This window comes from Lytechinus variegatus, chromosome 10, assembly GCF_018143015.1.
Source record: "Lytechinus variegatus isolate NC3 chromosome 10, Lvar_3.0, whole genome shotgun sequence".
Lineage (NCBI taxonomy): Eukaryota > Metazoa > Echinodermata > Echinoidea > Temnopleuroida > Toxopneustidae > Lytechinus > Lytechinus variegatus.
In genome coordinates, this window is record NC_054749.1 from 15,001,410 (window position 1) to 15,016,115 (window position 14,706).

The window sequence follows — 14,706 nt, forward strand, 5'->3', positions numbered from 1 at the left end:
AATAAGCGTAATTTATACAGGAAATCTATCCATACTTAAACCACAAATTTAGACTAAAGTCTAAATTAAACTCGACTTCAGAATATTGAATACGGGTCATTGACTAGAATTACCGCTCTATCACAGACTCACATTATGGATAAATGGTAGAGGGTTTATGGTAGAACTTGACAGAAACCCAGAATCACTACAAGGCGAAATGAAGATAAGTGATATTCTGATGAAAAAATATTTCTATCATCGCCTCATTACTGCTCAATTTAGATGAACAACAGGATGATCTGCACATGCCATAAAAATATTGCAACATTGTTGTAAATTTAATTTTTCTGCATTCACTCAATGTTGAGGATATTTCTATCATAATGTGAATTTGTTCAATGTTCAGAGTTTTGTCTGATTGAATTAAATATACTTGGACCCGAGGCATAAAGCATAACGATTGTCCGAAGGTCTGATATTTACAAGTGATTACACACAATAACAAATGCAATCAACCTTAGAAATCAGTTTCAAGATCAATTGCGAAGCTCTATTGAAACAGGGCAATAAGGACTGAAGAGTACCTTTCCAGTGAACAACTACATCATATGAGTAGTCCTGCTACAGTCCATCGAGCATGATTATTATTGTTAATGCATCATTAAAATTAAGCCTATATGAAGTAGAAAATTAAATGGCCCAAATTCACAAAATTTGTTTCAATTGGACAAATGTTACAAAACCATAGACTATGAAGATTTTATGTAGATAATTGTTTCATTTTCATTGCTTACATAACGAAACGTCCAATTATAAATGTGTGCTTCATTCATGACTGAATGAAGTGTGGTAATACGAGAAATCTGTTGTATTCCATGGTTTTGTACCATGGTACAATTAAAACCACTTTCGGGCCAAACGTGCTCTGCAACAAACTTATTTTCAACTACAAATCAACGAAGTTCGAACTATTAAATGCAAGTCCTTTGATTAAATGCAAATTTTTCACTGATCTGCATACAACCACAATTCAATTCTTGCTTTGGAGACTTGCACTTGATTTGCAATTGAAGGTATTAATTTCATGCAAAACCCCATTACTGATGAAATGTTGTTGATTGATGCCTTCATTTCTTGGGCTTGTAGTTGTCCTTGTCTTTGCGTAATAGACCCATCACTGTAATGGGCTCAGTGTTACCTACATACTTCTGGATGGATGCCTCTCTGCAGATGAAAATAAACAGGAGGGATAGAGAGAACGGGAGAGAGAGAAAGGTAAATTGAATATATATATGAATATCAAATACAAGCCCTTGCTGATGACTCGGATAAATGCATTTAATAATAATATTCCACTTTTATATAGCGCTTTATACATCAGAACGTCTCTAAGCGCTTTACAGATTTATTATTACCCCCGGCCATTGGATCCTGACATGCCCGCATACAATGTATGCACCTTCTCCACTCCATGGGGAGCATGCCAACAAGAGTTCCAAGCCTCACTTGCTAGGCATAATACATAGGCTTTCCCATCCTACCTGGGGGCCGTTTCATAAAGCTGTTCGTAAGTTAAGAGCGACTTTACGAACGACTGGTGATCCTTTCTTACGTGCTAAACCGTCGCCTTTAAATATACCATTTACCACAAAAAAGGATCACCAGTCGTTCTTAAAGTCGCTCTTAACTTCCGAACAGCTTTATGAAACACCACCGGGTACCCATTTAACACCTGGGTGGAGAGTGGCAAATTTTGGATTGGCAAATTTTGGATTGACGCCCTGCCAAAGGATGCTCAGCTATGGAGGAATTCGAACACACGCCCCTCTGATTACAAGGACAGAGTCAGAACCGTTACACCAAAATGCTTCCAATTGTGTCTATTCAGTAGCTATTTGAACCTGTATTATATAAATCTCACTATTTAATACAATCCTTTCATAAATTTCAGGTAATATTTTCAAATTTCCAAGTGATTTTGTAGTTTGAAAATGAAAAATATAGACTCCTGTTTGTGTTTTTCACATTTCTTTAATTACTTGTTCAATGCACTTTGTTTCTATGAAACTACTATTCATAAATCAAAGTCATGCAATTTTATAATAAATACATAAAGAACAGATCCGTAGAATGCCATCCAAAGGTTTAAAGTTTACATGCATGTTATTTATATGTATTAAATGAAGATCTCTTTAAATGCAGTGTGGCAGTGGCACCAGAAAGCTGATCAGAAAATTAATTGGAGGGGCAAGACAATGTTAACATAAATATTTCACTCCTCTGATCATAACCTTTCAATGCCACACTGCAGAACAGAATTACAACCAGTATGGTGTTCAGACATATGTTTGGAGCTGCAAGCCAATGTTAACGTACAACAATTTGCTCCTCCGATCCTTCACTAATCAGAACCTTCTAAACACAACTTGGCAATTCCATAAAATTATCAACCTTCTTGTACATCCAACCCCCATATTTCTCAAGTCTTGCTTCACTTCATAAACTGACCAAGTCATGGTCGCTTGAGAGCAATACAGACTGACAAAAGAACAAGAAATCAGAGACGGAAGATACCATAAACATCCCAAATATTTGCGGGTCGGATGTACATATTTTTTTGGAATTGCCTAACTGCAGTACATGTTAACAAGTACAAACATTAAACAGCTATAAATTAAACGCTTGATTACCAACCTGACTCTCATAAAAGGATTATACGATTTTTCTTCCGCGATAGAAGAGGGTACTGTAGGCATTTTCTTGGCTCTCTGCTCCTGTATTCACCAAAGATACAAAATCATGAAAAATAAAATTAGGAATATTCCAATACAGAGAAACCTAGGAATTAAGGTAACTAAAAGGTAGTTTGGAATGGCAATCATAGGCAGGTTGTCTTATGTTGTTTGATACATATATCAATAAGGAGCACTGATATTTTTCCCCACATGACAATTAAAAATAGAAATTTGACGTGTCCAAAGGACACAGATGCCCCCGCTTAACACGATCAGAAATTCATTCAATATGATTGAACCAACTCGCACATATAATGAGCTGTGACCTTTGACCTGCGGACTCCGAATTCAAACTTAGCCTGTATTTTGGTGTCATCTACCTACACACCAAATTTTTTTTAATCCATTAAATATTTTTCGAGTTATTGCGTGGAAACCAAGTGGGGAGATGGATGGACGGACGGAAGGACAGGGGCAACACTTAATGCCCCCTCCGGACTTTGTCTGTGGGGGCTTAAAAAAAAAAACCTTCCGGACTTCGTTTGCGGAGGCATTAAAAATATGGGAACCATTTGCCAAAATTTTCGTCATTATTACAAAAGGGACGTAAACCTATTAAGGTATCTTAAAATTTGAATCTGGGTTAAATCCCCCCATAAAAAAAAACAAAAAACAGAGCATTGTAAGTTTAAGTGTCGAAACAGTGATTTCTGATAGGTTGATAGGGAGTATGTTGAACAAGATATAGGATGCTGATGCATCAATTACATTAATTGGCCATTGCTATTTTGTAATTGATTGCAAAGTTTTGTGTTTATAGGGCTTTGATGATAAGAATAGTGAAGGCTCTAGTAAGGCAACAAGGTGATGATTTGGGGCTTGATATTGACTAATCATCACCCAAAGTAGGATTAATTCCTCCAAACTAACAATACTCGACAACTATATGATTTACCTTTGCCCATTCTAACTTCTTTTGGAGATCCTTGTTATCTGGTTCCACCGTGAGGGCATAGGTCAGACTGGACACTGAATATTCATGACCGCAGTAAACCTTGGTGTTGTCAGGCAGTCTGCTGAGCTTCTCAATGAGGGCGGTGTACATCTGATCACCAGTGCCTTCGAAGAATTTCCCGCAGGCAGATATGAATAACGTATCACCTTTCAAAAAAGAAAAGGGATAAAAAAATGTTGATGTGACATTATAGTCTGGATATGGGGCAAGCAATATGAAAGCAAAATAGCTTGATAATCTATTCACAATTTGTTCATTTTATTTATAATAGACGTGCTACCAACATTACGATAATGGTAGCCGTGCTTAAGCCGGGTAATAATAACATTATCATGCTAAGTAGGACCCACTGGGAGAACAGGTTTCGGAACTGAGGTGGCTACCTTGGGTAAAATATGACATTTCTTTTACCACGATTCATTAATTTCGGGTCAACCACGTTTTCTTAAAACACACAAGACAGCACTGGCCATATAGAAACAAATTCGAAGCGCAGATAACAAGGAATAATCAGAGCCATGAATGATATACCAGGGAAATAGTAGTGTTTAAATGAAATGTGTCGTCACTTTGATTCATGTTGCAGACCAATCTCTCAAGTAGGCAAACATTATTTTTTCTTTATTTTGGGGGGCTTCTTTTCAAGAATTACTGCCCAAATCTGCAACATTGCTTAAGCTTTTCAATGCAATGGATGGGGGTTTCCAGGGCACCTTATTTAAGTTTCCAGAGCTATTTTGAGCATTTGGGGGCAAAATCACCCCTAGCCCCCCTGTGTATTTTTTCCCTGCTCTCAAGATAAGTCCGAATGAGTGATATCACATGAAGGGTCCAACAATACATATACGTATTAAGAAACCCACAAACTGAACAACAAGACTGATTAAAGCTGCATTGAAATTTGTTGCACTTTAAGAACATGTTTTTCATTGAAGAAGTTCCAACAGTTTAAGGCTTAGTCCCACTGCATTGACGGATGCATAGACGATGTAAAATGTAAAAGAATCTTGCCATCTGTTGGAAAATGTTATGTATCCATTGTGTACTCTTTGCATATGTGTTTCATACGCTCAATATTCATCGAGCATCCATCCACTGTGATTTCATTGTTCACCCATTTTGTCCATTGTCTGGAGTGGATGAAAATGAGTGGAGCCACCCTGAAATATTGCTTGTCCGCTGTATCCATTATGAATACGTTTTGTATCCGTCGGCCAGTGGGACCAGGCCTTATTTAAATTATAGATACAACGATGGGCCATTAATTAATAGTGTGTTTTCTGTGAATTTGACCAACTCCCGATAGACTTTAAAATCTGTGTCATATAATTGATTAAAAGGCATAAATGATTAGCCCATATTTCAAGTCTGGTCTTGTTGTGTTGTACTATGGAAAGCCAATTGTGTCACTAATCTCAAACAGTAGCAGTTCAATTTTTCAGCACATTAATTGATAAAACCATGCATAACTCTGATAGGAATAATTATAGCTATTAAATAGTTTTCTTCACCATTAAAGCATAGGCAATGGATGCAGTAAAACGAAACAAAAAAAAATGACATAAGTTTAGCACAGAGCAAGCCCATGGCCTGAATTAAATTTGACTTAAGAATACAGGCTGCTTAATTTAAACAGGGTCAGAAATTAGGCATACACATTTTAAGGAATGATCCAAATATTATTCAGATTTGACGTTTACCTGTAAATACAGCTGGATCCTCGGATGCATCTCCTTGGATGTAGTAGCAGATGTGACCTTTCGTGTGGCAGGGTGTGAACATACATGTTACTTGAAGACTACCAATCTATTCCGTACAAAATATGTGAAAATATGTATTCAGTAGTAGATCAACTGAAAATATCAATTAATAAGCACAGTTAGCACCCTGTTTGAATGAAAATAATGAATAATCATAAAATAGGAAATAATATGCAACATTTACATACTGCTTTATTAAATATAGTGTTACTCTATGACATCTTTCACAAATCGAGAAAATAACTGCCTGAAATAAAGGTAATTTGCCCAATACTTATTTCACATATACAGAGGGTCATTTTACAAACTCTAGTTTAATTTAAAACCATGGACTACAGGTAAATCCAGAGAAAAATTAAGGGGAGCCGATAATTTCAATATTTTGTTTTAATTGAAGGTTCATTCCCCATGCGTAATAATGGAAAACAAAACTATTTTAGTCAATTTTCCCAGAAAGTGATGAATGGTTTGAGTGTTTGAGGTGCTAAATTCAACTTCCACACTTAAGAGACATTTGTTACATTTGGCTATCCCTTCATGTACTTAATGAAACCACAACCTTTGACCAGAATTTGAACTATAACTGAGTTGAATATATTGGTATACTGTACTCTTTTTAAACTGAACACTTTACAACTGAAGTTAAATTTCAAAGTATTCACTTTGAACTAAACCTGAGTTGAATATATGGATATACTGAACTCTTTTAAACTAAAGACTTTTGAACTGAAGTTTAATGATAACAATAATATACAGCATTATGGAGTGTGCCTTTTATCTAGTTTCCTATTGAGGAGCGCAAAGGGAATTATTACATAGAAGAGGAATGGGTATTGTTTTAAGTATGATGAGAATAGATATGTCTTAAGGTTGACTTTGAAAGACACTCTATAGACTTGGCATTGTGTATTGCTGAAGAGAGTGCATTCCACAAAGTTGGAACACTTTGAGCACAAGCTTTTTCACCGAATGAGCATTTGATTCTATGAGTTGTCGACAACCCAGTTCCTGAAGATCTTAGATTTCTAGAGGGTACATATTCCGAGATAAGATGGTTAAAATAATGAGGAGCACAACCATTAACAATTTTCCATGTAAGCAACAAAATCTTGAATTTCATTCTCTCCACCACAGGCAACCGGTGAAGTTCTTTAAGAACAGGCGTTATATGCGTACATTTGGAAGTTTTACTAAGAATTCAGATGGCGGCATTTTGCACTCTCTGAAGCTTGAGGATCTGGGGCCTGTTTCAAAAAGGACTTATAACTGTTGTAACTTTGCCATTATGGCAACTACCATGGTAACAGGGCTCAGCAGCCAATCAGAATCAAGGTTTCCATGGTAGTTGCCATAATGGCAAAGTTACAACAGTTGCAAGTCCTTTATGAAACGGGCCCCTGATCATTGTTAGCATTGAACAACGATGCATTGCCATAGTCTAAACGAGAAATAATGTATGAATGTAAACAGATGAAGTTTGAAAGTGTTATGAATTTGGTATATGTGTTTTATTCTGTCTTACCTTGAATTGATCTCCGTCTCCTACTTTCTTATTAAGAGCACCAATGCGATCGTCTCCCCCACACACGGTGAGCGATCCACCTTTGTAATATTCGGCCAGTTTCTCATTACCACTTGCATGATCCCTTCAAACAGAAATAATAGCAAGAATAACACTGATAATCATAAAAATAACAGCAACATCAATAATACCCCCATCCCCACCCCCCAAAAAAGTGGAATTCGTTTTGCAGTCTTGCCTGCATTAAAGCAATTCAATATAGAAGCAATGCTGACTTTGAAAGCAATCCAAGTAAGACCAATATTTTTTTTTTCAAAAAGAGAGCAAAAATACACACATTCATTTGACAATCAAGTACTAAAGTAAAAGGTTTGTTAACCTTGACTAAGAAACTTATATTTCATTTCTTACATTTGTGATATACCCAAAAACCTTCTCTTTTCAGTTTCATTTTAAATGGTTAAATATATTTGTTTAATAATAAACAATGGACCTTTGTAGCTAGTTACTTGAAATTATACTCATCCAATTTCTGATACCTGTAAACCATTATGTCCAAATACTGTCTGATGATTTCAAAATCATGACAAAAAACAAAACCCTAACATTTGGTTATTTTTTTTCTTCAAATTTAATTTGTTCATTGACAAATTATCTTCGACATTCACCTAGTGACCTGAAATTACATTCATTCATTTACCAATACTTGAAAACCATTAAACGTTTTAATGAAATATGGATTAATACTTTCAAAATTATCCTGAAAATTTAAATCTTAATCTTTGTAACTTTTTGATGAATATTGAAAACGCAACATGGTCAAAGATTATTTACCCTTAAAATGGCATTTGTCCTTTAAACATGTGACCTGCAACCTTTACAACATTATCAAAGATACTTGATTACTCTTATGACTAAGTTTCATGAAATAGATCCTTACACTTTCAAAATTATGAAGACATTTAAAAAACTTAACCTTGGTTAAGATTTTGCCGCTGCCAGCGCTCTCATAACACCACTGCCGTCACTGTTGCCATTGGAAAATTGGCGCTTGAAGTCTCGCTTTACTATGCAGGCAAGACAAAACGAAAATCGCATTTAAAATATTATTAAAACTTAGTTTGGATAAATAGTGCAACAAATCATCCAAAAATATGACGTTGATTTGAATTAAAATCTTAATTTCCAAAGCAAACATATGTAGGGGAGACCAGGGTTAGTTGGAACATGGGTAAGTTGAAACATTGTAATTTTTTCTAAAGCCTGTAAAATAAATTCATGCAATACTGTCCTCAATTTATTGCTATTAATAATACAACAGTGTTGAATTATTATTACAATAAATTGAGGGCAGTATTGAATAAATTTATTTTACAGGCGTTAAAGAAAATTACAATGTTTCAACTTACCCCATGTTCCAACTAACCCCGGTCTCCCCTATATCGAAATCTGATAGAAACAAGGTTAAAACTTGCATGCTTTTTTTCCAAACAATTTTTTTCATATCCATAAATTGATAAAGGTATGCATGAAAATAATATTAATCCAAAATGTGGATTATAAACTGAATGAAAAAAAATCATGTTCCTTTAGAAATCAAATAAAAAAAAAAGAATTTATATATTGAGAATATTGGAAATATTTGTACAATAAAAGGATGAAAAGGGGGCAGAATGGATAAATTCCCTAACAAATAGTAAAATACAAACATTATTTTCATCAACTCTTTTATAAAGAAAAAGAGATATTTTCAAATTTGTACAGATAAACTCTCAACATCATAGCCACTAAGTTTTGTAGTCATAAATGAAAATAAATATCTCCAGAATATTATTTCTTGCTTCACATTGTTTTTCAAAAATGGTTACTGAGTTTTGAATTAAAAATCTTTCAGGAGACCATGTTCCTCTTGGTAGGATGGGCAATCAGGGGATTCATTTGTGATTACTTTCAGTAAGTGCCGAGGTAAGGAAAATAAAAACATACAGCTTATGTGACCCATTGCCTACAAAGATGGCAGTGGAATCCTTGTATAAAGCCTATGGAAAAAAAGAGAATTCTGAATTTTGTGGGTTAACTTGAAAATGATTCCACAGATACATGGACTATAAGTGGATTCATTACACTAGATTAGAAGTCTTACCAGTGATGATGAGTGGTCAAAACTGTCGTCAAGTTATAACCTCCATCTTTCACAGCTTGCACAACCTGAGAAAAATAAAGAAAGAAAATAATCACGATATGTATGACAGAAAATATTTGTCCCTGGACAAACCGGCAAGTGGGTTACGCAAAATCAATATGATCTGCTAGGTAATCCAGGAAGCTGGCTTTGTATTGGGTCACATACAATAGGCAAACTAAAATACACTCAATTGGCCATGATTTCATTTCAATATTAAGACATGTTCTATTTTCCAATAAGAAACAGTACAAAGTCATGGATAGACCAACTGTATTTTGATATTATATTAAGTGGTGGGGGGGGGGAAGTTAATGTAGAGAAGACAGAGTTATACAACCAGACAAACAGATCTCCCTTTTTATACTCTATTTTCTTCTTTCTTCCCTTATACCTCGGTCACATTTGTTCTACGGCGGCCGTACGGCGAGTCGAAAACAGCCGTTTTAACATTTTTTTTTTGTACCAGCTATATACAATATATCGGTGGTTTGAATGAAAATGAATAAAAACAACTTTTTTCGACTTGCCGTACGGCGACCGTAGAGCAAATGTGACCAAGGTCGCCTGCCATTACCCATCCCTGCCCCCTGTAGCACTAGTCTGCAACCACATATCCTGATGGGTGGCTCAGTGGTAGAACGCCCGCCTCATGAATGGGAGGTCGTGGGTTCGATCCCCTGCCAAGTCATACCACAGACTTTCAAAATGGGGCCTTCTGCCATCTTGCCAGGTGCTTGACGTATGAAAATGGAGAAGGGTAATAATAACATATTGTTATGCAGGGCCCGCTGGAAGAACAGCTTACAGCTGACAGAGGCTACCCTAGGTAAAATTAGAGTCATTATTATTATCATTATTACTTTGATCAACAAGTGGGTCTTCACAAAAGACTAGTAAATATAAATCTTGCTGTTTCAGTTTCAGCCTGAGCAAGAGGGCCTTCAGTACACAATTCATTTTATGCTATTTTAAAGGGGAAGTTCACCCTGACAAAAAGTTTATTGTAAAAATAGCAGAAAAAAATCATAAAAAATATTGCCCAAGGTTTGAGAAAAATTCATCAAATAATTAAAGTTATTAGAATTTCAATTATTTGATTTGTGACGTCATATGCGAGCAGCATTCCTGCATAGCGAAAGGTAAAAAATCAATGAAATTTCATTTGCTCAGAAAATTAACAATGGTTTTCACTGTACCTTATATATCAATAGACAAATCATTTCACACCCGTTCATGAATAGAAAACAAAATTAAGTCATCAGGAACCATAAAAATTTCAAATTCATGCATTTAATATAAAACATGGGGCAGCTGCTCGTTTATGACGTCACAAATCCAAAACTTTGAACTCTAATAAATTTCTTACTCTTTGGCGGATTTTCCTCAAACCTTCACCAATATTTTTTAATATTTTTTCTCTATTTATTCAAATCGACATTTTTCTGGGGTGGACTTGACCTTTAAGCTTGATTCACAGTCACACTTGGCTCTATGTGAAACACCCCCCCCCCCCAGAGGGTTGATCTACCTTTTCTGGGTTGACAGGGTCTACAATGGCAGCTTCCTTGGTGTCCTCATCGGACAAGAGGTACATGTAGTTGTCCTCCAGGGCCGAGAGAATGGTAACCTTCATGTCGGGTTGGCTTGTCACTGTGGTAGCAGAGTGGCACAGTCTGAGATGGGGTCGGAGCACAGTCTGGATGTGGTGTAATCTTGCTTGAGAAACCTGGCTGCCTGAAAAAAAATGAACAAATCTATGTGTGAGGCCTTTATACTTAGACAAACTGCAATTATTGAAAGAAAATTATTTGCACTGTACCTTACTGTAATATAACTTTGAGAATGCTTGCTGTTATTCTGTAGATCTAGATTTACTGTGGACAGGAATAACCATCATTCTGGGGATTTATTAGACAATTTCTGACACTTTACTGTCATCCCAGATCTACAGAGACAGAAGCTTTTGGTCTAGATCTACTGAACATTTAATTACTTGACTTGGCAACTTTTAGCAGTCATAGAAGTTATTGAACAAAACAACGGGCATATATTATGAAAATCAAACTTACCAACTACCTGCTACAAGTTTTCTGGAGATTTAATCTATTTTGGCAGAGATGAATGAATAGTTTTTTTTACCAGCTTTCCAGTGAAATTGCCTTCTAATTTGTTTGTATGTTTAAGTCTTTGCTGCCCTACTCAAGAGCAAACAAACCTTCCTTCCTCTGTGTTTTGTGCAAACACTGACATCAGACCACAGACTTTGTTATTGTGTTCAATGACCATAGATGACTTGGCAATTTTTCTTGTTACCTCCTTATATAACTCCCCCACCAATAAAATGGAGATTGAAGCATATTCTCTGATGAAAACTGAAATATAATCTTATAATAAAGTTGCGAATGATAACACAAATTAATTTGGTGAAGCTACGGCAAATCAGGACAACATGATCTACACTCAAGTATCATTCCACTTACCCAACATTAAAAAATGTGTTTGTTGAATCCCTTTTCAGCCATCTACTCTTTTAAAAAATTTTACATTTTAAATTTTTTTTATTGTCATTATTTCTAGGTTAGGCCTATATTTTTTTTTATAAATGTAGATTTATTCCATTTCACAACAGCAAGATGTAGACAAACTGGGAGACAAGCTGGGAGAGTCAAATATACCAATTTTGAAGAAAGATCAGGGGCCCATTTCTCAACATCATCATAAGTCTAACTTCTTGACTAAATCGGAGATATAGTGAGCTACTTGACCGGTAACTGTTTCACGAAGCCCTCCTTGCCAAGATCAGGGACAACAACCTGACTTAAAATTTTTCATACCTCCGACAATGCCATAACTTCTTTCCAAAATAATGGCAGCACATGGGTACATGTAGAATATGTGGCATGCAAAACTGTCTTGAAATTTGAAAATTTTAAATATCGATCATAGAAGTTTAATTACATTGCAAAACAAGTGGGATAGCTCATTCAGTAATTGTAATGCACATAAAAACTATTGGCAAAATGCCATAAAAGCATTCATCTTGAAATAGTCAAAATAATTGAATCGATAAGAATTAAAGATTCTGCTACGTCAGGACATGAATAATTGGACTAGTATTCTTTGTTTTCAGACCCTTATCAACATTCTGATAAATTCTATCCTTACTTTATGCATAGAATCTGTTGAATCATATGCTTTGGTATCCAAAGATTTAAACAATTTACATGTACAGTGCGTTTCAGAAAAAAGGTAATCCAAATCTAGAGGGCCAATATTCGGATCATATTCAATTTGTGAAATTTTTCTGCATGGATATAAAAGACAAACTCATCAGCTTTCCATTGATACCCTACTAATACCATTTGTGCCACGCATGACTGAATTAATTGATGTTGAAGACAACAGGTGCAGGTACCACTTTTTCCAAGTTTTGGTAAAGTGGGTAAAATGTGCGCTCGAAAGAATAAAATGTAAAAAAGTAATTTTTTGGAAAGAGTCAAGGCATTTCTCTGAAATGATGATTGAAAGGTTAATGTCTTATTCATGCACACCTTCCACATGCCTTCTTCTCCTTTGCACACAGAACCGGTAGCGTGGATATCTTGGACAGCTCGTCTTACCATTGCCAGATCATTGCACAAAACGCATCCACCTTATGTCAAATTCGGCCCTGCAAATCATCAAGATCTTGAAGAGGAATTACAAATACTTTGTTTTTAAGTGTCCCCAAAGGATATAATCACAGGGCGCGAGGTCAGGGGATCTTGGTGGCCATTCTACTTCATGGTTGAGGGCAACAACTTAATGTCCAAAGAGTTCTTTGAGTCTATCTCGAACGATGTTGGATCAAAGGACAGGAGTGCTAGTCCTGAATCCACCAAAGATGCAGGTACACTCCTCGAACCTGTCTCTTAAAAGGTTGGTCCAATGACTGTGGTACGATCTCCTCGTTAATCACTTGCAAGTACCTTCGCCCACTTACACTCCTTTGGAAGAAAAAGGTCCAATCAAGATATTTGCCAACTCGGGCATCAATGAAAGTATTCACATCAGCATCTGCCCTTTCATCAAGTTTTCAAAAACTTGGAAAAAGTGGAATTTGCACCTTTTGTCTTCAACAGCACTTAATTCGGTCATGCGTGACCCAAATGGTATAAAAAGGGTATCAACGGAACGATGATGAGTTTCTCTTTCACATCCATGCAGAATAATTTCACAAAAGTAAATACAATTCGAATACCAGCCCTCTAGATTTGGATTACCTTTTTTCTGAAAGGCACTGTATATAATCACACTATTATATTTTGATGTAAGATTTCATAAAAACTTGCATAATAACTGTATCATCATTTTACAACAGTTTATTTTCGTAAACTATCGAAATGTGATATCAAGGGGGCAACCATCTATGTCCACATTTAATTTCTGAGTCATGAAATGAATAATTCATAACTTCATTTTCTCAGCAAAGGAATGCTCCAGTTTTCATGATTTAATTATGTATATCATATTTGGCCAATCTGCTATTATTTTCATTTGGTGTATTTCCCAATTCATCAAAATAATTGCAGTTTTATCATAATTTTACTTTTTGAAAATTGTGCTAAGTACTTTGTGACTAAGGCTACGTCTCATCTACTCTTTCTGCTGATAGTTATTCATATCAAGGGATATTAGTTAGGAAGCCTTTTTGTGAATGAAACCAATACAAGCAAAACAATGACCAAAGCAAAGTCACATAATCTACAAATCGTACCCAGTTGTTGTGTGTCCGGACAGGTTGTATGTCCGGACGATCAATTTTAGGAAGTCATTTGAAGAAATTTACAGGCGAAGTTTCATCAATTTTTAGTACAAAACGTAGGAAATATTATAGAGAACAAAATAGAAGATGATTACAACTACTGAATTCATATTTTTAGGGTAATCCAAAGACAAAAAAGAAGGCTTAAAAATATAAAGTGTCCGGACACCCGACCCCCCATCCTACGAAGTACACTGCCATACACAATTCAATACATACGGGACTACATACAAAATTTGACAAATTATTATTTTTATTGGTTTTATTGAACAGCAATACCGGTACGGTATTATACCTCTTCGGAGCTTTTCACACTGCTGACGGATCGAATGTGGAATTCCGTTGAATGGTTTTCCCAAGGAAGAATATCTGCTCACAAATATCAATTTAGAGTTAATCCTAGACAAATGCAAAGCCGACATCATTCCCTTCGCCACTAGGCCCGGCGTTCAGAGCATGATATCTGCGCTGCGCTGCACTGCACTAGCACTACTACTGAGCTGCCGGGCGCCGCGCCGGCCGCGCCGCCAGCAGATGGGCAGGGCCCGGCCGGCCAGGCGCTGCTCCAGTCTTTTGATTGAGCTGTGCTGTGCATGCTCCAAAATGTATTGCGCAATTTACCGTGTTGTTACACGCGATCTCATCATTCGTCTGAGCTAGCTAGCTGTATCTGACTCTGAGAGATATTGACCGACCACGATTT

General features: G+C 36.1%; 1 protein-coding gene across 2 annotated transcripts; it reads right to left on the reverse strand.

Annotated features, from left to right (window-relative positions):
• Positions 1 to 403: 403 nt before the first annotated feature.
• On the reverse strand, positions 404 to 14,462 carry LOC121422880 (hydroxyacylglutathione hydrolase, mitochondrial-like). 2 transcript variants are annotated; one of them, XM_041618107.1, is made up of 8 exons: positions 14,299 to 14,462; positions 10,728 to 10,933; positions 9,158 to 9,222; positions 7,015 to 7,138; positions 5,433 to 5,538; positions 3,673 to 3,878; positions 2,677 to 2,756; positions 404 to 1,206 (listed from the first exon to the last, which is right to left on the reverse strand). In XM_041618107.1, the coding sequence occupies exons 1-8, from the start codon at positions 14,426 to 14,428 to the stop codon at positions 1,110 to 1,112; spliced, it is 1,014 nt and encodes a 337-aa protein (XP_041474041.1). In that variant the 5' UTR covers positions 14,429 to 14,462; the 3' UTR covers positions 404 to 1,109. The 2 variants fall into 2 exon arrangements, with proteins under 2 accessions (XP_041474041.1, XP_041474042.1); XM_041618108.1 differs by lacking the exon at positions 14,299 to 14,462 and adding an exon at positions 12,909 to 13,181.
• Positions 14,463 to 14,706: the final 244 nt, after the last annotated feature.

Excerpts from the sequence above, each read along its gene's own strand:
- LOC121422880 (XM_041618107.1), bottom strand. The coding sequence starts at position 14,428 with ATGATGTCGGCTTTGCATTTGTCTAGGATTAACTCTAAATTGATATTT. Across the intron at positions 9,223-10,727 it reads ACCCTGTCAACCCAGAAAAG|GTTGTGCAAGCTGTGAAAGA; the intron begins GTAGATCAACCC and ends TATTTTTCTCAG. Across the intron at positions 1,207-2,676 it reads AATCCTTTTATGAGAGTCAG|AGAGGCATCCATCCAGAAGT; the intron begins GTTGGTAATCAA and ends TTTCATCTGCAG.